Consider the following 22,069-nt stretch of genomic DNA (forward strand, 5'->3'; position numbering starts at 1 on the left):
ATAATGAAGCTGATGGTCTGCCAGAAGTCAAACTTCTCACCATCTTGAGCCTCAAGGCTTTCTGGGGGTTGAGTCTTTCACCATTTTGATGTTAATTGCTGTAGCATTCCTTGAATGGCTGTGCCCTCCCACCTTCTCTCCTGTCTCAACAAGCAACATGGAGGAATGGCCAGATGATCCATAACCTGAATTAATTCATTGGAAGCAAGAGCAGGAGGTAAAAAATGACCAGGACTGAAATAAACCCCAATTAATCTTGAGGGTCACAGAGAGGAACTTAAGGACCCATGAAGGAGGTTAGAGCCCATTTTTGTTTAAACCTTAATAGACATAGTGATGATCCGAACAAGCACCAATAACTTTAAAAAGGGAGTTTTACTTCTAGATTGCTTAACAGTCTAGCTATTGGTTGGAAGCCAGGATTATTAATGGCGTTCGAGTCTTCCATAAGTGGAAGGTGGGGGAGGGGGGAGAGTACACGGAGCACGCTTTATTGATCCACCCAGAATGAACTAAACAAGGCCATTGGTGACTTCTGCAAAAGCAGTTTAGGTGGAAAGTAGGGGCAGAAGCTAGGAATTCACATTCACAAATATTTTTGCAATCTAATTATTGAGCAGAAAATTGGAATGAATTCAGATGCAAATGAGAGGTGAGGTGGTGAAGTCCATAAATGTAGACACTATGCCTGAGTGAATAAATGAAATGACATTTTTTATGAGAACATTTATTGAGCATATGTGTAAGTAAGGTTCACACACACTACCCAGTCATCATAACACCACCATGATGTAGTGACAAAGATTCTCCCTCCATCACCCAACTCTAGTCAGGCTCCTCTGAGCCCTCTTCTCTCCTAGGGTTCATCCTCCACCTATAAGGCCTATAGGAACACTAACATGATTTCTAACAACTCAAAGGCCACATCCCTAGGATGACCCTAGCCCCCTTAACGTGCCTGCCTGAGAAACCCCAAGGCTGCTGAAAGAATTTAATGTTTGTTCCAGCCAAAATCTGAAGATAGGGCCCCTGTCTTCCAGTATCTGTGGGAGCCTAAACTTGCATAAGGGCCAGTTAGCAAACCCAGGATGGATTCCTATGGGCTAACCCTCCCTCTCACTCATTTTGTAAATTTTCACTTCCCTGAGTCTACATAGTCCACACTCACTCACCTCCCTATTCCTTCATTCTCCCTTTATAAAACTGAATCACTGTGCTGTACACAAAAAATAAATACAACATTGTAAATCAACTATACTTCAATTTTTTAAAAAAGTCACCTCTGTAACAAACAGAACTTGATTCGGTTCACGCCAGACATTTCCCTTTTGCAATAGTATATTACCGATTAAAATCTGTTCTCACTATTTTGATTAGTGTCCGGCTTTCTATATCTTTGACAGCAGTCACTTTACTATGCGCGCTCTGCAGATTAAAACACTGGGGCTTAGAGAGGTTGGCAGTCTTGCCCAAAATCACACGGCGTAGCTGGGCTTTCTACTACTCAGGTCTTCCGTTCTCCAAAATGTGCTGAGAGCGGTGTCCGGCCCTCGGCCCATAGGAGGAGCAGTTTGCGAACGCCTGGGGCCGAGCTGACAGTTTCAGGGGCAGAGGAGGTAGCCGAGAGGCCGAGCGGCACCTTCCCAGACTGCGCCCCGATGCTGCGCGCCCTGACCTGCGCCCTGCGCCTTCTGCGCTCCTGGAGGCCCCTGGGGGCCCGCGGCTGTGCCTCGGAGCCGGCGGCCGCGGGCCGCGAGATCCAAGTGTGCCCTCTGGAGGGTCCAGAACAAGGTAAGCGCGCTGTCCTGGGGAGCGCCCGGGAGGCGGCTGGGAAGAGAGCTCGGGCGGGCCGAGGGCAAGCCGGGAGCCTGGCGCTCACTGCTGCCGGGCCCGACCCACGGCCAGCGCGCCCACTGCACGCGGGAAAACTGAAACCTGAAGGGGAAGGCGGGTAGCCCAGTGCGTTTGAGGATTTGACCCCAAAGCGCCTGCATCCCGGTCTAGGCTCCACAAGTCTCCCTAAGGCCGGAGGTAAGTGGCCACGTTACTGACCGCCCCGAACCTAGTTGTGGTGAGACTCAGTATCAGTCCCCACAGTGTCCTATCTGGTAGCCTGGGGCTGTGAGGAAAGAGATGGGATTCGCTCAGGGCTAGGACTAGGCACCGACACTCTCTCCTGCCCCTCCCCCTCCCCCGCCCCATACACAGAAGAGCGTTCAAAGGCCTTATTTCTCTCCTGGGCCAAAGGTCCTGGCAAGTCTCCTGGGGGAGGGAGGCTGCGGAGCCAATCTAGCTTGGCTCACTGTGCAGGGCCACAGTGTAGGGTGGAGGGTAGGTGTGGGAAGAGGGGCAATGGGAGAGAGGGGAGGGCAGAGGAGGGGCGGCGACAGGAGGGCGAGTCTCTTTGCGCGCTGGCCCTGCAGCTGCTGGCGGGCTTTTGAGCCCTGTAGACTCAAGGGAAAGTTCGCGCGGGTCACTGACAGAACCTTGATTGGTTGAGCTTTGTGTTGGGTTTTGTTTGGTTGGTTTTTTGTTTGGTTTAGTTTGGGGGTTTGGGGGTTTGTTTTTGTTTTTTACTTTAAGTGCATTCAGTGGCGTTACTCTCCGCAGTCCCCTGGGCGTTACCATCAGAGCAAAGCCCTTCTCTTGTCTTTCTCCCAATTCCAAGCCCTCTTCCCCTCCGTGCATTTGATATAGCATTGTTTATATCCGAGCTTTAATTTACACAGGAGGCATTGTACTAGACATCTCCTATTTCTTCTTTTTTCTTTACTTGATACTGAGTTTTGAAGAGCTGCTTCGCATATAAATGTAGTTCCTTGCTCCTTGTTGTTGCATATTACTCCCTTGGGTGTACCCCCCCCCCCACTTTTGATGGACATATAGGGGCTACCAGCGTCCCACTGCATCACTTGGTGAGAATTCTTTGGGCATGTGGGGTTGCTGGTGTTAGAGAATACCCCTTACTCTCATGTTGAGCTGCCAAACTGACAACGGCGCTTGCCTTCAAGTAGTTAAAATTACTCACCTCACCTTACAGATTAAGAAACGGAGGCACAGGGAGGTTAAGCAATTTGAACCAGGTCTGGTTTCAAAACCTGTGTTCTCAACTATTAGGTCATCAGTAACCCTTCCGGTGACCCAGTGACTCAAAACACAGACTTGTACACTAGTTAAAAATTATCACAGGTGCTAGACCTTAGGACTCACTTGTAAATAGGGAAACTTTTTATCCAGAAATAAGAAGCATCAGGAGATTAAGCCTCTGCCCCTACCAGAGGGCATATAGAAGGTAAAGAAAGTCATTGCGGGAACCAAGAAGAAGGAGCAGGGGAGGCACAAGGAGGCTCATACACGGGAGAACCACCCCACCACCCCCATTAGAAGCCACAGATTCTGCCTTCTACTTGGGCTGATGGCACCAGACCATTGTCACATTTTACATGCTGTCCTGGATAATAGGACTGGTTTGTTAATCACACTTCCGTCCTCTTTATGGCTCTACTCCAGCTCCTTAGCTGGACGTTCAAAGTTGACCACCACAAAGTTCACTGCCCTTTCCATCTTAGCTCTTCTAACCCATGTGTGCATTTGAAGCTGTCCCACCTCTGTGTTTGGTTGTAACTATGCCCCTGACTTGGGTCCTCTCCTTTCCTCTCTACCTATGTAGCTCCTTCTGGAATTACCACCCCCGCTCCCCCACCATCCCTTTACTTTCCTTGTGTGTGAGCTTGTCACCCTCATTGGTTATTAGCTCTTTGACAGTGAGGATTGCTAGCTGGGTCCAACTGCTAACTTTAGCAAATTCTCTTCTTTCTTGGGCCTCAGTAAGGGGTTGTTAAACCAACTGGTCTTTATACTAGCTTCCAGTGGTTTCTGTTGGCTCCCACCCACATCATCTTGTGATCCAGGCCACCCAGACAGATGTGATCCTAGGTCAGCTGCTAAGGAAATCAAATCATCAGCATGGTGAGGCTGGTAAGAGTGGAGAGGGTGCAGTGCAGACCCATCTTCACTGCTAGGGTCCAGCCAAAGACCCCCTGTCTGGCTCCTCAGGGCTCCCAGCTTAGAGTTCATAGTTCATATTGGGTCCTAGACTTTCCCCAGCTTCTGCGCATTTTCCCTGCTCACAGTACCCGCAAACTCTGGTTAAGCACTGATGGGTATTATCTCTTTAAATCCTCATTACAGCCTTTTTAGTATTTCTATTTACAGATCAGAAAAGTGAAGGTCAGAGGGTAAAGTAACTGGCCCACATCCCTGGAGCTGGTATATGCCTGCGCTGTGACTTGAGCCAAGCAGCATATTTGCATTCTGAAAGAGGGAGATAAAGATGAAATATGGGAGAGTCAGCCAGAGAAAAAGGAAAGACAGAATAGGAAAGCGAAGAGGAGAGAGGAAAGTTTCTGTCAATCCCAGGACATCATGGCTGTATTAGTTTTCTATTGCCACATAACATAATACCACAAATTTTGTTGCTTAAAATAGCACACGCTTATTATCTCATGGTTTCTGTAAGTCAGAAGTGCAGGCACAACTTAGTGGGGTTCTCTGCTTCAGGGTTTTAGCAGGCTGTAAGCCAGGACTTGGCCAGGGCTATGGTCTCATCAGGCTTGGCTGGGGAGAGAGCTGCTTCCAAGCTCCTCACTTTGTGACAGAATTCACCTCCTGTGGCTGCTGGACTAAAGTCTTGTTTTCTTGCTGTTGGCCGGGGGCCACTCTTAACTCCTAGAGCCTGTCCACAGTTCCTTGCCACATGACCTCCATAGGTCCACCAGTTTCTCTAGTGTACGCTAGCAACACAGAGTCTTCTATACATCACAGCCTAATCAGAGAAGTAATATCTTATCACCTTTGCCAAGTAATTGGACCTAATCTTAGAATTGACATTTTATGACCTCAGGTGTATTCTCTTGGTTAGTAGCAATTCACAGGTCCTGCTCACATTCAAGGGAAGGTGACTGTTCAGAATGTGAACAGATACGGGGGCCACACTAAGGTCCGTCCACCACAATAACCTTGGACTTAGACTGTTTTCCTCAACCCCTCTGATATGGTTTCTCTGTATCCAGCATAGTTTCATTTCCCCAAAGTTGCAGCATTTTCTCATCTGGAGAAGAGCTGGAGAGGACTTTTGGGGACATCTGAGTTCCTCGGTGGAAACTGCAGGGCTCAGAGAGCTCTTTGAAGGTTTCTGGGGAGGCTAAGGAAGCCCAGATTGCCTGAATGTTACAGTTCTCTGTCCTGGACTGCAGTTCTCTAACTGTGGCTGGAAACTCTGTCCCTTAAGAGCCCTGAAACTTTCATTGGCCCTTCTTGGTGTCTCAGATCAATTCACTGAAATGGCCATCATCAGAAATCCTGCTTGTTCCACCGACACAGCTGAGTACCCTGCGAGAAAATAATAAAATTGGTAAGCACTCCTCTAGTCCATCCTGATACTTTACAAGAGGGGAAATGGCCAAGAAGGCATAAAAGTATTTGAGCCCCTGCTCAGAGCTGGTCTCTCTTCACCGTACCTGGCCCACATTTGTGGGGAGTGAGTTAAGGCCAGAGTGGGGTGCAACGGCCAGGTTGTAGAGGGTCTTTTGAGTGGAATTAAGGAAATGGGCTTAGTTTTAATGAAGAGGGAATGGGAAGGATGTGGTCAGATTTGAGTTAGAAAGATGACTCTGATCCAAATGAGGGCATGACTGTGGAGGGGCCAGGGGAGGTAAGACTCAGAGCAGAGGGCCAGTAACCGAGGAAGGAGCCCACACAGGTTAGTGGCTGCAAGGAGGGATGTGAGCTGAGAGGTCTATTGAATTGACAGGTCTCGGAGACTGAGTAGACTTCAAGGGAGAGGAACAGGGAGGCAACAGGTCTGCTATGTCATTCACTCACCAAGGGAGCAGGAGGAGGGTCGATCATTTTTGGACTTGTTGGTTGAGGTGTCAAGTGGAGCTGGGTGTTCAGGCTTGCAGCTCAGAGGAGAGCTGGCCAGGTGTGCAGCACAGCCCTGGTGTACGGGAGGCAAGCCCACGGGAGGCGTGGAAGAAGGAGAAGGGGCGGACGAGCAAGCGCCGGCCCTCCTCACTCTCCTGCCTCACCTCAGTCTTCTCTCCCTTTGCTCTGAACCCCTCCATTCTGGAAGCTACTGAAAGGTGGCAGAATATGTCCCCCCTCCCAACAATATGCCACATTGGTATAAGGAATTTTTTGAGCTCGAGGCACTTGAAAAAACAGCAGATGCAAGAAGGGCCTCCTAATCGCTCCATTTCTGCCTGAAAACAGGAGATAAAAACTCCTGTGTGAAAGATGCTCTCCCTGAACCTGAAGAAAAGAAACATTCTTTGACAGAGAGTCAAAGCCAAGAGAATTCTGTACAACAGACAACTGTGGACAAACATCTCTTGTTAAAATAGTTCTTACCTTCCATTAGCGCCCCCCTCCCCCCACCATAGTTTACTTTTCCACAATTACTGCTCTTTGTTCAGCCTACTATAAAAGCATGTAGGTTCCACCATTTCTAGAGGTCTTCATTTCCTTATGAGGGCTCTTATGTCATTTAAAACTTACATAAGTGTGTGTGCTTTTCTCCAGTTAATCTGTTTTATCTTGGTTTAGTTCTCAGGCCCAGCTCAAACCCTGCAGTACCCTGCTCTATGACCCTCAGGGCCCTCATCCCTGCCACTCTCCCTGTCTGGATGGGCTTCTCCTCCCTAAAAACACACACACACACACTTTTGCCTTGCTGACTCCTGTTCACTCCTCAGCTCTCAGCTTAATGGTCACTTCCTCCTCCAGAAGTCACTGCTGACCTTCCACACTAGGGGTCCCCTCTGTCCACTCTCTATGTCCCACTTCCTTGTCCTGTTTTTCCCTATGTTCTCATCACAAATAGTAATTATTTGTTGAATGTCTGTCTCCCGTTTCAGACTGTAGGATTTAAGAGGACAGGGACTGGGTCTGTCCTGGTCTCTGAAATCAGTGTCTAGTACAAAGGCCGGCGTGTGTTAAATACATAATTGTGCAAACAACTGAATAAAGGGCTCCTGGACTGACCTTTTAGGAACTTCAACATTAAAAAAATTGGGTAGTCCCTTACCTATAGAATTTTTTTCCCACCAGGCCTCACTCTTCAAATAACAACACTTGCTATCCTCACTTTGCTCACATGCTTCCATCTGTGAGCTGCCATCTGTAATCCATTAGTACTTTATACACTCACCTTACTCATGACCTCATATTATAATGTACTTGTAAGTGAGTGGAAGGCAAGAAAGTGACTGAGTACAAGAAACCCTTTCAAGAAGCTTGGCTGTTGTTGGTGAAAGAACATCACACACTAGAGCAGAGATTAGTCTCTTGCCAAAGAGGACAGAATGTTAGCGTGTTCAAGCCTCTGGATTAGTAACTAAATTCCTGTGACATAGGAGCCTGCTGACTTGCACCATGAGTGTGCAATCAGTAAATTTCATGCTGCAGGAAACCCTACAGGTCAAATGCCCCACATTCCTTAATAAATAACTTTTGAGGGAAAGACAGGGCTAAAGGCAGAACCTGAGGACTTTAACACATTTTTAAGATACAATTTAAAAGAAAATTTTGATTTGTCTTAAAAAAATTTTTTTTTAAATTAGCAAGTCTGAACTGTAATGTCTAGGAATTCACATTTGAGTGATAAAATTGTAAAGTAATGCATTGAAATGATCACTGTAAGTCAGGAGAGTTGTTACTTTTTGGGGGAGGGCAGAGCAACGATTGTATCAGAGCACATGAAGGGGTTTCTGGGTGGTGGTCTTATAACTCATTCAACTTCAGAGGAAGAAATCTGACTATGGAGAAAACAATAATGTGGAGAGTTACATGAAATTGAAGGAGTATGTGTGCATGTGCGTGTGCGTGTCACAATGGCAGAAACAGGCCAGAACCACTGTGGCAGTCTTTCTTGTCTGTCTCCCCATTGTTGCTCCAAGGGTCACAAGTCCTTCCACTTCTGTGATGCAGAAAGGGCAAGGGCTGTTCTCCCCATTTTATGGTCAGGAAAACTGAGGCCTGGGTGTGTGTGACTTGCCCCAAGTTACACTGCTCATCAAGGGTAGAGGCTGCCCAGATCCCAGGCCCCAGCCCAGGAGTGAGCAGGCCAGCTGGCTCACCCAAGGCTGCCCTGTCCCCTGCAGGGATTACTGAGATTCTGATGAACAGACCGAGAGCCCGCAATGCCCTGGGGCACGTCTTTGTCAGCGAGGTGAGGAAGGGCAGGCCCCAGGGTGGGCTGGGGCTGGGCTGGGAGGATTCTGACGAGGTCTCCTCTGCAGCTGCTGGAAGCTCTGGCCCAGCTGCGGGAGGACCGGCAAGTGCGTGTCCTGATCTTCAGAAGCGGAGTGAAGGGTGTGTTCTGTGCAGGTGGGTTCCCTCCCTGACCCTCACTGCCACCCCAGGGCTCAGCTGAGCTCCCACCAGAATGCAGGGCATGGTGGGGGTGGGGAGGGGCTGGTGCTTAGGTCACCTCTAGCAGAGGACTCATTATTCCCATTTTATAGATGTGCACTCAGAGAGTCAGAGGTAAAAATTCCTTCCCTAGGGTTATACAGCTAGTAAGAATTCAGTTTGAACTTGGCCTCTCTGCCCCCCAAATGTTTGTTCTTTGAGCTACACCACACTCTGTTCTGACCCTTCATTGAGGAAATGAGGAAACTGAGTCCAAAGACATATACAAGGTCTGTGCCCAAGATGGGACTCTCTGCCCATTTGCCCACCTACAAGATCTCAGTCCATGTCAGCAAAGCTCTTCAAAGTTCCTGCTCCATTTGGTCCTCACAACAGGGCAAGCACCATGAACTTTGTTTCAAAGAAAAGAAATGACTCTGGGGTGACTGGGGAGGGGGCCCTGGGGAGGCAGGAAGAGGCTGTGGAGGGATTAAGATGGGAGGACCATGATTCTTAGGTTTTAGGGAGGCGTGGCTCCATCCCTAGGTCTCAGCTGTGGGGACCAGCTTGGGGTCTGCTGTGGCAGAATAAGTATGCACACCAGTCTGCCTGACCCCCTGCCCTGGCAGAGGCCCTCATCCTACCCTGGCCTCTTCCTTTGGCTCCATCTCTGTCTGACCTCTTCTATCATGGTCGCTTCATGCCCACTGTTAACCCCTCTTCACTATCCTAACTAAGGGCGGGGAAGTAGAGGGTGCAGGAGGTCTGGATCTGCCCCACTTGCTCTGGAATCCTAGGCTTATCCCTGTCCCTCTCTGGGCCTCAGTTTCCCCATCTGACACTGAGGGGTTGGAACAAATCAAAGACTTCTGAGGATCTTCCCAGCTGCCTTTCATATAGTCTAGGACTTGCAGAGACTATATCCACCCCTCTATCCGGCCTCAGGCCCCTGCCATCTGGCCTTTTATGACCCCTTCACTGTCACTACTCTCACCAGGGTGCATGCGCACCTCCGTGCCTCCATGTCCTGAACTCACTTCTCAGTGCTCGTCTCACTTGACCTCTCAGCCTCCTTGGACCCCACCGACCCCTTCTTGTAAAAAATAATCAATTATACCATGACATATGTCAATTATTTCTCGAACTGGAAAAAAATAAACAACAAATTTTTATTTTATATATTTTTTAATTGTGGTAAATATATACATTACAAAATTTACATTTTAACCAGTTTGAAGTGTAAAATTCAGTGGCATTAAGTACACTTAACAAGGTTTTGTTTTTTGGAGATACGTATATATTTTTATTGAAATATAGTCAATTTTGTGGGCTTTGTCCAGCAAAGACCCACCACGGAAGAATGAATTACTCGAGACTTTATCAAGTCAAGAGAGTGAGAGGGAGCCGGAGACCAACTCCCTCAGACCCTCCGAAACGCTCGTATTTATTGAGAATAGTCAAACAAAGGATGAAGGTAAAACACGTCATAGGATTGTGCAAGGGGCATGGTGTACATGCAGGTATGCAGGTCAGCAGTTTCGTGAAAAACAGAAACATTAGTCAATCTATACATTTAGGGAAAAGTTTACAATGTTTAGGGAGTATACAATCGATAATGAAAACCAGGCACAAGGACTCCACAAAGTTCAAAATCTAACTAGATTAGCGAAGAATGTCCTGCTGTTTTCAGCAAGGGCTAAAGGTAATGGTTTTCCAAGAAGCAGAAGCAGCCCTGCAGCTACCAACCTACATCTAAGATAAGCAAGGCAAAGAGCAGCAGTTTTCTGCATTGCAGCCCTACTTATATGAGTGTGCTCCCACAAGTTTACAATGTTGTGTCAATTTCTGGTGTACAGCATAATGCTTCAGTCATACATCAACATACATATATTGTTTTCATATTCTTTTCACCAAAAGTAACAACATATTGAATATAGTTTCCTGTGCTATACAGTATGAATTTGTTGTTTATTTTACCTATATTAGTATCTGCAAATCTCAAATTCCCAATTTATCCCTTCCCACCCCTCCCCCCCAACCATAAGTTTGTTTTCTATGTCTGAGTCTGTTTTGTGAATAAGTTCATTTGTCTTTTTTTAGATTCCACATATGACTGATATCATATATTTTTCTCTTTCTGGCTTACTTCACTTAGAATGACGATCTCTAGGTCCATCCATGTTGCTGCAAATGGCATTATTTTTTTTTTACGGCTGAGAAGTATTCCGTTGTATAAATATACCACAACTTCTTTATCCAGTCATGTCAGTGGACATTTAGGTTGTTTCCATGTCTTGGCTATTGTATATAGTGCTGCTATAAACATTAGGGTGCATGTATCTTTTTGAATTAGCATTCCCTCTGGATATATAACCAGGAGTGGGATGCTGGATCATATGGTAAGTCTATTTTTAGTCTTTTGAGTAATCTCCATACTGTTTTCCATAAGGGCTACACCAAAGTACATTTCCACCCACCAGTGTAGGAGGGTTCCCTTTTCTCCACAGCCTCTCCAGCATTTGTTTGTGGACTTTTGAATGACAGCCATTCTGACTGGTGTGAGGCGATACCTCATTGTAGTTTTGATTTGCATTTCTCTGATAATTAATGATATTAAGCATTTTTTCATGTGACTATTGGCCATTTGTATGTCTTCATTGGCAAACTGCTTGTTTAAGTCTTCTGCCCATTTTTGGATTGGGTTTCTTTTTTTTTTTTTTATTAAGTTGTATGAGCTGTCTTTATATTCTGGAAATAAAGCCTTTGTCAGTCTCATCTTTCGCACATATTTTCTCCCATTCTGTAGGTTGTGTTTTGTTTTGCTTATGGTTTCTTTTGCTGTGCAAAAGCTTGTAAGTTTAATTAAGTCCCATTTGTTTGTTTTTGCTTTTATTTCTATTGCCTGGGTAGACTGCCCTAGGAGAACATTGCTGAGATTTATGTCAGATAATGTTTTGCCTATGTTTTCTTCTAAGAGGTTTATAGTGTCTTGTCTTACGTTTAAGTCTTTAAGCAATTTTTAGTTTATTTTTGTGTATGGTGTATTTCAATGATTTACATGCAGCTATTCAGTTTTCCCAACATCATCTGCTGAAGAGACTGTCTTTACTCCATTGTATGTTCTTGCCTCCTTTGTCAGATTAATTGACCAAAAGTTTTTGGGTTTTACAATGTTATTCAACAATTACCACTGTCCATTTCCAGAAAATTTTTATCATTCCAAACAAACTCTATACCTGTTAAGCAATTCCTCCCCATTCCCCCAACCCCTGGTAACCTCTATTCTACTTTCTTTCTTTATGAATTTACATATTCTAGGTACTTCATTCAAGTGGAGTCATACATTTGTCCTTTTGTGTCTGGTTTACTTCACTTAGCATAATGTCCTTCATGTTCATCCATGTTGTAACATACAGCAGAATTTCCTTCGTTTTTAAAAATGAATAATATTCCATTGTATGTGTAGCCCACATTTTGTTTATTCATCCATCTGTTGATGGACCTGGGTTGTTTCCACCTTTGGGCTATTGTGAATGATTCTGCTGTGAACATTAGTGTGCAAGTATCTGTTTGAGTCCTTGCTTTCAGTTCTTTGGGGTATACACTTAGGAGTAGAATTGCTGGACCATATAATAATCCTAAATTTAACTTTTTGAGGAACAATCAGTGTTTCTCACAGCAGCTGCTTCATTTTACATTCCCACTAGCAATGCACTGGGGTTCTCCGTATCCATGCCAACACTTGTTTTTTGTATTCGTTGTTTATTAATAGCCATCCTAATGGGTGTGAAGGGGTATCTCACTGTGGTTTTTATTTGCATTTCTCCAGTGACTAATGATGTTGAGCTCTTTTCATGTGCTTACTGGCTTACCTGCTTTGGAGAAATGTCTATTCGAGTCCTTTGTCCTTTGTAGGTTTTGTTTGTTGGTTTGTTTTAGTTGTAGGAGATCTTTATATATCATAGATATCAATCTTTTACTAGATATGTGATTTGCCAATATTTTCTTCCATTTCATGGGTTGTCTTTTCACTCTCTTGTTTAGTGTCCTTTGATGCTTGGAAGTTTTTAATTTTGATTAAGTCCAGTTTATCTTTTTGTTGTTGTTGTCTCACCTCTTTTTTGACTGCCCCCATCCTTTCCCTCCCTGGCTTCCTTGACCATGTTTTCCTTGTGTTTCTCCTTCTCTGACTGCTTCTCTTCCAGTTTCCTTTGCTGGATCCTTTGACAGCCTGGGATTCAGTAACAGGTCATTTCCCAAGTGCTGTCACCAACCCCTCACCATCTGCAGGTGCAGACCTGAAGGAGCGGGAGCAGATGAGTAACGCGGAGGTGGGGGTCTTTGTCCAGCGGCTCCGAGGCCTGATGAATGAGATTGGTGAGGGTCCTGGAATGGGGGGGGGGCATTCAGGGGGTCCTGCTGATCCCAGCCCTACCCCACCCACCATCTTCTACTCTGATGAGAAAATAGTTTCTGTTGTGAGCTCTGTGAAGAGACAGATGACCTTAGAGGGGCGGAGGGGAGCAAGGATGACAGGGAATTCTATGAAGAGGGTGCCAAGAGGGTTCAGAGGGCATTCCTTCTGGAGGGAACCCTGGCCCCTCAGCCTGTGCCCTGCTAGTTCCCACTCTTAACCCCTGTGCCCTCCAGGTGTAAGTCTGGCTATTCTAAAGGAGTCAAGTTTCACCAAGCATGCTTTTAGGCTTTGGCAATTGCTGTTTCTTTTGCCTGGAATACCTCTCCTTGGCCATCTTAGCTTTTTATTCATTTTATAAGACCACCAGTACCTCCTCCTCCACGAAGCTGTCCCTGACCCATCCTCCAAGCTTCTTTTGTCAGAGCACTGATCGCCCTGGGTCAGTGGAGTGATAGGTCTGCCTCCCCATGTGTGATTCAATTCTGTGTTCCCAGCACCCAGCACAGGGCTTGGCACGCAGAATGAGAAGGGAGAGCAAAAAGGCTGATCTCAGGGAGGCGAGAAGGAGAGTGGGCCTGAGTAGGGATCATCCAGCCCATCTCCCCACTGCCGCTCCTCAGCTGATCCCACTTCTAAGGTAACCTGGCTGAGGTACCAAGTAAGGTCCCCAAACCTGGGACCAGTGAGGCCCTCTGTCCTAACCAGCTAGCCCCTCCCATCCCGAGTCCCTGTCCTGGTCCTGCCAGGGCCTCACAGGCTGAGCCCTTCTTCACCCCCACAGCGGCCTTCCCTGCGCCCACCATCGCAGCAATGGATGGATTTGCCTTAGGTGGAGGCCTGGAACTTGCCCTGGCCTGTGATCTCCGAGTGGCAGGTATGGGGCAGAGGGAGAGGTGGGGTAAGGTGGGGAGGGAAGAGTGAGTGAAACAGGCTACTTCTGGGGTTCTCTTGGCTTTCCACCTACTGACCAAGTTCCCATTCCAAAGCCCAGAGAGTAATCCCAACCCACAGCTTAACTCATCTACAGAACCAAGTTGGAGATGCAGGCTGACCCAGAAGTCAGTGGGGTTCAGGTCTGCTTACTTTGGGCTCCCAAACAAGGAGCTCTGCCTGGTCATGTGGGCAGACCAGGCTCTAGGGCTGTGAAAGAGCTGAGTCATAGCCCTGCCTTCTATAAATCTTGGCTCCAGTTCAGGTAGAAGCTAGTTCCCCTCCTGGCCCAGCCCCTGACTACAGCGGTACCCATCACTTCCCAGGGCCAGCTGCCCTCTACTCAGGAAAGCTCCTGCCAAGGCCAGAGGAGCTGCTGACATGACAGCAAAAAGAGCAGAGAGGAAAGGCTGAGGGCAAAGATAAATTATTTAACCTTTTAAGTCTGTTTATCAGTCATGTTTTGAACAAAGGTGAGCCATGGAGATAATCTGTCACCAGCCCAGTTAATCACAAACATCCCTGGGCAGGAGCATTGCCCTCTGGTTCACTGGCACTGCCAAGGTTTGTGTTACTTGTTGAGAGAAATTGAGCTTTGAAGAGTCAAGGGAGATGATGATGATCAATTTTTAACCTTTATTTTAACCTTAGTGACTTGGTTGAGTGTGTCCTTCTCGGAGGCAATCGGAAAAAGTCTGAGTGCCATCATGGGGCTACTTGCTTCCCTTCACTGCTTGCTCCTGCCACCCAGGAAGAACATTTTTAAAAAATGTTTAACTCCAGGCATAGAGAGAGCTACATGATGCATATCAAAGAGAAGGCATCAAAATACCAGGTCAGGTCATAACCCCTACTCTGCTTCTCACCTGCCCATGTCCTGCAGGGTTTGGTGGATAGGAGAGTGCACAGAAAACCCTTCCCTCCCATGCACAAGGCATGGTCCAGTTGGCCTGTGCTGAGTGAATTCAGAAGAATGTGGACTAGAACACAGGGAAATTTCAGGCCAACAAAAAGCTAGGAGGAATAACTGGTGGAAGCAGGAGTCATTGACACTTGAGGCCAGAACTGTGAGTTAATGGATTCTCTGTCTTGTGCAGAGAATCCATTAACTCACAAATAGGTGCTGGGCACCTTCTAGGAACCCCTTCCTTGTTCCAAAGACCTTACCTCATGTGATCCTTGGCAGCTCCCTGAAGCAGGCAGAAGTAGGGTAATCATCTTTTTCCCACCTCTGAGGCTCAGAAAGGGAAAGAGACTTGCCTGGTGATGTACACCTCCAGTGAGGGAGGCAGAATGAGGGCCTGGGTCTCCTGACTGCCAGGCTAGGTAGGGCTCTTCCAAAGGTAGAGCCTGGAGGAGTCTGGCTGTGGCACACCGTGAGGGAAGCGGTTGGCTGGAAGGGTAAGCAGAGCCCACAGAGGGGTGTCTCTTCTCTTTGGGGATTGGCACTGGAAGACAGGGTGGGGGCTTCATTCTGTTCTGTTTAAGCAGCTTCCTCGGCTGTCATGGGGCTGATTGAGACCACCCGAGGGCTCCTCCCAGGAGCAGGTAACCTCAACCCACCACACCCATCTTTCTCCTCTTATCTGTTCAATTCCACTCTATCCAGCAAATTCCCTGCTTTTTTTTTGCCGTGTTCCGGCTCTGCCCTGCCATTCTAACTCAGTCTGCTCCTCTGGGAGGTCTTGGCTGAATCCCAGGCTAGGCCTTCTCTGGGTTCCCACTTCCCATGCAGTTTCACCACCCCTACTCCATCCTGCCAGGAGGGACTCAGAGGCTGCCTCGATGCCTGGGGGTGGCCCTGGCGAAGGAGCTCATCTTCACAGGCCGAAGACTGAGCGGGATGCAGGCCCAGGCCCTGGGGCTGGTGAACCACGCCGTGGCCCAGAATGAGGAGGGCAACGCTGCCTACCACCGGGCGCGAGCACTGGCCCAGGAGATCCTGCCCCAGGTGTGGCAGCAGCACAGCACAGGAGAGCCTGTGCCATGGGGGACTCACACGTGGGGAGGCCAGGGTGTCTCTGGGGCTGCACAAGATCCATTTATCCAGACTTATTAACCCTCTTTGGAGTTTTTGCATGCATTCAGCCATCCAGTAAATAAATCAAATTTTAAGTTAAAATGAAAATTGAATAGTTCTGAGGGACTGGAATCAAATGGGCTTGAAAATCCTCAGAAGAGCACCATAAACCAACTTCTTGACATGATGTAAATGCTCTCTACCTGTGCCATCCACTAAGGCAGCCACTAACTATATGTGGTTATTTAAGTTAAAGATTTAGTTTCTCAATTACACTTCCTACATTTCACATGCTAATAGCCACATGTGGCTACTGGCGACTGCACTGGACAGTACTGCATTAAAAAGTCCCCCAAACTGAAAAAGCAAGATTCTAAAGCAGACAAAGAACTACCAGCCCATCTCTCTGACCATACCACATGGCAGAAAAATTTTTGAAATACTTGATGTAGGACATGTGTTAAGACCCATTACTTTTTTAAAATCCTCAAATAGCCTAAAAGCATAGGCTCCCAAAAGGTTTAGAGACCAGGGAGTGGGTTTAGGTCCTGCCTAAGTGTAATTTCCAAGTACATGAGAGGTTCCACTGGCTTCTCACTGCTCTAAGGGAGGTCTGAAGTTTCCACAACGATATGGAAGGAACTGAAACAGAACTAGGTTTTACTAATTTATAATACTGACTTGGCCCATGTGGAGCACCTCACACCCATCAGACAGAATTCTAGGTATTTTAATAGTGTCTCAATTATTAGAACAATCCAGTTGAGTTGATTATCCCCACTGTATTTGTGATATAACAGACCCAAAAAGGCTGAGTGACTGCTCAAGATCAAAGAAAGTGACTGTATCACCAGAAAGTCGGTAACTGGTATTTTGGCATTTATTTTGCATAATGCAGACTACAGTATAAAAATGTGTTTTATTCTAAGGAGTGCAGAACATGTACAAATTTTTAAAAAACAAACTAATGAATTTCAAATTAAAAAATTACAAAGATGTTACAAAGTTAAAATATAAGCCTATAAAATGTTAACTATACATCATTTTAATATTAACAGATAAAAGTATTTGAATTAATCATGAAAAAAACTTAAAGTATTTTATTTTGGAAAAAAATTGTGTCCCTTAAATAATCCTGTCTTTTTTTGTAACTCTGAGGTCTTCTTTGAGGGCAGGGACTATAACTTTAAAAAACTGATAGTGAGTTTGGTTTAAAAGAAAGCATTTGTTTTGTCTTCATTTCTTCTTTTTTAGTTTCATCACATATAAATGGAGAGTCTGATTCTGTCATCTGGACAATTTTAATGCTGTCAGGTTTCTGTTATACTTGGTCAGAAAGTCTCTGAACTAATATAAAACTGAGTGACTCAGGGTAGTGGTTGATTATACTTCCACAGAGGGGGCTTATCTAGCAAGACTCACAGACCAAAGGGCTTGACTTTTTGCATAAACTAAATAACTGGGTCTTTGAGCTTGATCTCAAGATGATTCAGGCTCCAGATTTTTTAATATGCTGAAATAATGGTATTCTACCAATATAATTACTAGTATTTCAGTATTTCAAAGCAGCTTTGTATACCAAAACACCATCATACCAAAAACTATTATTACAATCACTAATCCAAATGCTGGGTCATTCTGATGCAACCTGAAAAACAAATCTGCAACTTCCAGCTAAGTTACTAGGTGCCAAGGATGTGAGGGTTCCTCGATGGAGTGAGTGCCAGGGATGGTGTGGTAGAGGCTGCCCTCTAGTGGACAAGCCACCCAGACTAGGGAGTCAAATGGTTTGAGATTAGAGCTCAGAAGACTGTCAATAAATACAAGGTCCACAACTTAACACTGAGATTTTCCGCCTAAATAGTAAATATACATTATTCTTTGAATATGGATTTGGCTGTGTTTTCCACTTGCACATCAAAGGAATGGAACATTCTGTGGCCAAAATGTGGCTCACTCTTCTCATTTCCAAATAACATGAAATTATCGGTATTTCTAATAATCCATACACACACACACACACACACTCACAGTGGACTCTTGAACAACACAGGTTTGAACTGTGTGAGTTCACTTACACATGGATTTTTTTCCACTAAATACATACTACAGTACTACATGATCCGAGGTCAGCTGAATTCACAGATGCACAATCATGTATAGAGAGGGCCGGCTGTAAAGTTATATGCAGATTTTCTACTGCGTGGATGGTTGGTGCCCCTAACCCCCCAGGTTGTTCAAGGGTCAACTACATATCTATATCTATATGTCTGTGTTTGTGTGTATATAAGGAAATTCTTCTATCATAAGTATCATGAATGTATTTTCTCAGTTGTTGACTTTTATCTTTTATTTGTGGTATTTTTCCCAGTCTGAAGTTCTTCATTTTTATGTAGCTAGCTCTTTCATTTTATGGCTTCTATGCTAACAGACTTTAAAAATCATTCTTTTTCTGACAGTCTTTCTTACAAACAGCCACTCTGATGCTCTTCCTTCCCAGTGGCCCTGCAAAATGCCCCCTGGGGATTTCAACCCAAGCCTGTCAGACTCCAAAGCCCAAGTTCCTAATCTTGACCCGTCTTCACGCTCCCGGGGTAAAACTTGCTTGTAGCAGAGGCCTGAATTCGCTGAAATGAGGGGTAGAGGAAGGGGGCAGCAGAGGGAAAGGTGACTGGGAATCAGATCCAAGCCTTACCACTGACTCACTGGACAAATGTGGTCAAGTGCTTCACCACCCTGAGCCTCAGTTAAACATGGCACCATCCTGGAAGGGTGGGTAGCACCATTAGACCATTAGACAACCCTGGGTGGGAGAGCATTTGGAAAATGGAGTGTTATACATGTTGGATGGATGGATTAAATGACAAGATGCCTAGATGGTCAGGATGGTCAGGATTGGGAAGGTCAAGGATCAGTTAGGCTTCTTTCATTATAGAAAATGAACATCAACTGGGAAGTAGTAGGTACTAACACTAACAAAACGTAAGTGTCAGTAAAACAGCTAGAACTCAACCTAAACCTCTTTCCCCACTGTGGAGCTACGTGTGGAGCTACGTGCCTAACTATGAGCATTGATCCCCTCCTCAACCAAGACTTTTCTTTTCCCTAGGCCCCCATTGCTGTGCGGCTGGGCAAAGTAGCCATTGACCGAGGAATGGAGGTGAGAGGGTTCTGGGTTAACTTGGGTCCACTAAAGTCAGTGGGGTGGCTGGGAAGTGTGCTTTCATGGCACACAGATGGACAGCACAGCTGGAAAGAGCTCAGGAACTGGACTCTTCTAGCAGGCTTCAAGTCTGACCTCTCTTTGTGCCTTACTTTTACCCATCTACAAAATGAGGTTTGGCCAGGCGATATTCCAAATTACATTTTATCCTCATCTCTCTCCCTTGGAGAGGAAACTGAGGTTCAGAAATGGTAAATGACTTATCCAGGGTCACAGAGCAAGTGAGTTTCAAGAACCCAGGTCTGTATGGCTCCCAGTGCACGTTCTCGGGTTTGTGTTGGTGGTCAGTAATGTGGCCTCATGGACAGGGCACAGGGTGGTTCCTTGGCTGCAGCTAAGCTATCCCCCGACATCAACTAACTCTTCAATTCATTCAGCACACACTGAAACTACACCTTAACTCAGGACACAGAAATGAATCAGGTATGGTCACTGGCCCCAAGGTGGGGAGTGGGGCAGATACAGATATCAAATCACTAACAAAAGGTTAAGGGTGCTAAGCAGACACCCTGGAGAGGTTAGAGATGTGCTGTCCAGTGGTTAGTAGCTACGTTATGATAGTGCTGGGCTAAAGAATGTTTTCTAGAGTTGAGCCTTGGGAGGGATGAGAATTCCAGAAAAGTGGAAAAGTGTGAGTAAAAACACAGGTTATTGATAAGCAACTCAAATGCATGCGAGGAAGGGGTGAGACAACACAGCATGGAGGTTAGGGATGCGGGCTCTGGTGCTGGACTGTCTCGGTTCAAAGACCTGCTTTTCCATCTACTACTGTGCCCTTAGACAAATGGCTTCACCTTTCTGTGCCTCAGCTTTCTCAGATGTACAGTAGGGGTAATAACCCTTGTTGTGAAAAGTAAATGAGTTTTCATAGAATAGTGCTCGTAAGTGGTAGTAATAGCAAGCACCAGGCAGTAGAGGCTGGGAAGTTGACGGGGGCCAAGTCATAAAGGCCCAGGGCCTTAGTCCTAAGGGCACAGAAGGCCTGCAGATTTCACTAATAGGGGTGACAGGAGGCATGGTGAGGAAATAAGGAAGACTGGCTGTGCACGCACAGTGCACACACACCCTCCTCAGCTCTAGAGGCTGTGTGTGCAATCCTCCATTATTCCCCAAGCCCCCATTCATCCCAGCACTGATCTACCACTGTTATGAATGGTGCGCCCTCTCAAGGGAGGGAATTCCTATCATATTCATCTCTGTTCATACAGGCAGGCATACAGTAAGCCTCAGTAATTCTTAGCTAGAAGAATCCATGAAACAGTGGAGTGGTGTAGGGAGCAGGGCAGGTTGGCTCCCAGTGCAGATGGAGGTGGACAAGGTCAGACTGATCCACGTATCACTTCTTTCTCGCAGGTGGACATCGCATCAGGGATGGCCATTGAAGGGATATGCTATGCCCAGGTATGTGGCTGCTGCCAGTCCATCCATGCCTGTAAGCAGAGGCTGGGGGCCTTCTGTACTACATGATCAATTTGGTAGGTTCCTTCCAACCCAGAGTTAGACTCCATGCCACTCCCTTCTCACACTTAGCCTGGGGTGAGCCCTGGGGAACACACTGCCTCTCTGGGACTGTTTCCTCAGCCATCTAATGGTGGTACATCCTGCCCCACTTTGGTACCCAGAGAATCACCGAGGTACTTGACAGAAGAATAGTAGCTTCTGTGGTCTCTGTACCAGTGGGTGCTATTAAAACCAGGCTCAAGTGGGATGCCAAGGCATTGGTTATATAGCCTATAGGCTGTGTGCATTTGGTGGTAGGGCAGTAAACCTGGGGCTGACCCGTTTAGCCCCTACTCCTGGGTGACTCAAAAATACTAATCTCCAGGTTAACAAAGTACTGAAAATACTCTGAAATAGGGGGTCCTGGACTTGAAGGACCTAGTGTGAACTAGCTACACACCAGGATTCAAAGCCAGATTTCTTACTGCAAAGCCTAATATTTCTTCTCTACTGAACAGCCTCATTTCAGACTGCTGCAGGAGACTGAGCTCTCTGGAGGCATGCAAGCTGTGTGCAAATAGAGGCTAATATGACAGGCCTCATGCTAGAGAGGCAGCCCGCCTTGCACAGGAGACCAAGGAGCCACCAAGGCCCATACCTTTGCATGGCCCAACACCAGAGTCCAGAGACAGTAGGAAGATTCGGATGATGGCCTTGTCATGGGCTGAACAAGCTTGATCAAGTCTTTATTGGCCTCTAGTCCTGCTCCCCACAAACTAATACTCTGTATGTTGTTTCAGAACATCCCCACCCGGGATCGGCTGGAAGGCATGGCAGCTTTCAGGGAGAAGCGACCCCCCAGATTTGTTGGCGAGTGACTTCTGTTTAACGTTAAGCACGGGAAATGCGCACCTTACAGGGCAGGATTCTGAAAGAAAATCTGCAGTGCAACAGCCCTCATCATTTCACCTCTCTGGGCTTCAGTCTCCTCACAAGGATGATGGATATAAAATGAGTGGCATAGTACCTGGTACTAAAGTGCTGACCATGCCACCTACTACTACCTTCATTATTCTTCACCCAGGCTACATAATCACTGGGATTGGGTTTGCTTAGGAGAATACCTTTCTCTCCCTACTAGAATGATAAACTAAGGGTAAAAAAAATCCTCCGGGCCTTTGTATTGCTGGCACTCAAGCCTGACCTCTGCATCTCAGTCATTAGGTGCTCACCAGAGATGGCAAGAGGTTGTAAGAAACCCTCGTTTCTTCCTCTGTACAACAGAGATAATAAGGAAACCCTGGTAGTGGTTGAACAGGCATCAGGAACCAGACTGCAGATCCCAGCTCTCTGCCAGTTACTCACTATGTGCCTCAGCTTGCGCATCTATGATCAAACTGTTGTGAGGATTTAAAAAAATAATAAAACATCTCAAGTTCAATAAATGTGAGTTATTGTTTATGTACAGTGTCTGATAAGAACTAGATGAAAGCACTGCTATAAAAACCGGATGAAAGCTATAGGGTGGCAGGCAAATCTTTGATGGGTGCATTAAATAGCTTTCAGGAGCACTGAGAAGAGAACAGTTAACTCTGATGGAGAGAATGGAGAGTCAGGAAATGGGCAG

The 22,069-nt window shown here is 46.3% G+C and overlaps 1 protein-coding gene across 4 annotated transcripts; it reads left to right on the forward strand.

Moving 5' to 3' along the window:
• Nucleotides 1-1,538: 1,538 nt before the first annotated feature.
• On the forward strand, nt 1,539-21,470 carry ECHDC2 (enoyl-CoA hydratase domain containing 2). 4 transcript variants are annotated; one of them, XM_031465147.2, is made up of 10 exons: nt 1,539-1,791; nt 8,163-8,230; nt 8,301-8,388; nt 12,703-12,789; nt 13,611-13,703; nt 15,251-15,307; nt 15,523-15,710; nt 18,889-18,939; nt 20,356-20,403; nt 21,243-21,470. In XM_031465147.2, the coding sequence occupies exons 1-10, from the start codon at nt 1,659-1,661 to the stop codon at nt 21,318-21,320; spliced, it is 891 nt and encodes a 296-aa protein (XP_031321007.1). In that variant the 5' UTR covers nt 1,539-1,658; the 3' UTR covers nt 21,321-21,470. The 4 variants fall into 4 exon arrangements, with proteins under 4 accessions (XP_031321007.1, XP_031321011.1, XP_031321010.1 ...); XM_031465151.2 differs by having other exon boundaries at nt 1,541-1,791; nt 15,248-15,307; XM_064493583.1 differs by lacking the exon at nt 1,539-1,791 and adding an exon at nt 5,393-5,413 and having other exon boundaries at nt 15,248-15,307.
• The last annotated feature ends 599 nt before the right edge of the window (nt 21,471-22,069 follow it).

This window comes from Camelus dromedarius, chromosome 14 (assembly GCF_036321535.1).
Source record: "Camelus dromedarius isolate mCamDro1 chromosome 14, mCamDro1.pat, whole genome shotgun sequence".
Lineage (NCBI taxonomy): Eukaryota > Metazoa > Chordata > Mammalia > Artiodactyla > Camelidae > Camelus > Camelus dromedarius.

Excerpts from the sequence above, each read along its gene's own strand:
- ECHDC2 (XM_031465151.2), top strand. The coding sequence starts at position 1,659 with ATGCTGCGCGCCCTGACCTGCGCCCTGCGCCTTCTGCGCTCCTGGAGG. Across the intron at positions 1,792-8,162 it reads TCTGGAGGGTCCAGAACAAG|GGATTACTGAGATTCTGATG; the intron begins GTAAGCGCGCTG and ends TGTCCCCTGCAG. Across the intron at positions 13,704-15,247 it reads CTGTGATCTCCGAGTGGCAG|CAGCTTCCTCGGCTGTCATG; the intron begins GTATGGGGCAGA and ends GTTCTGTTTAAG.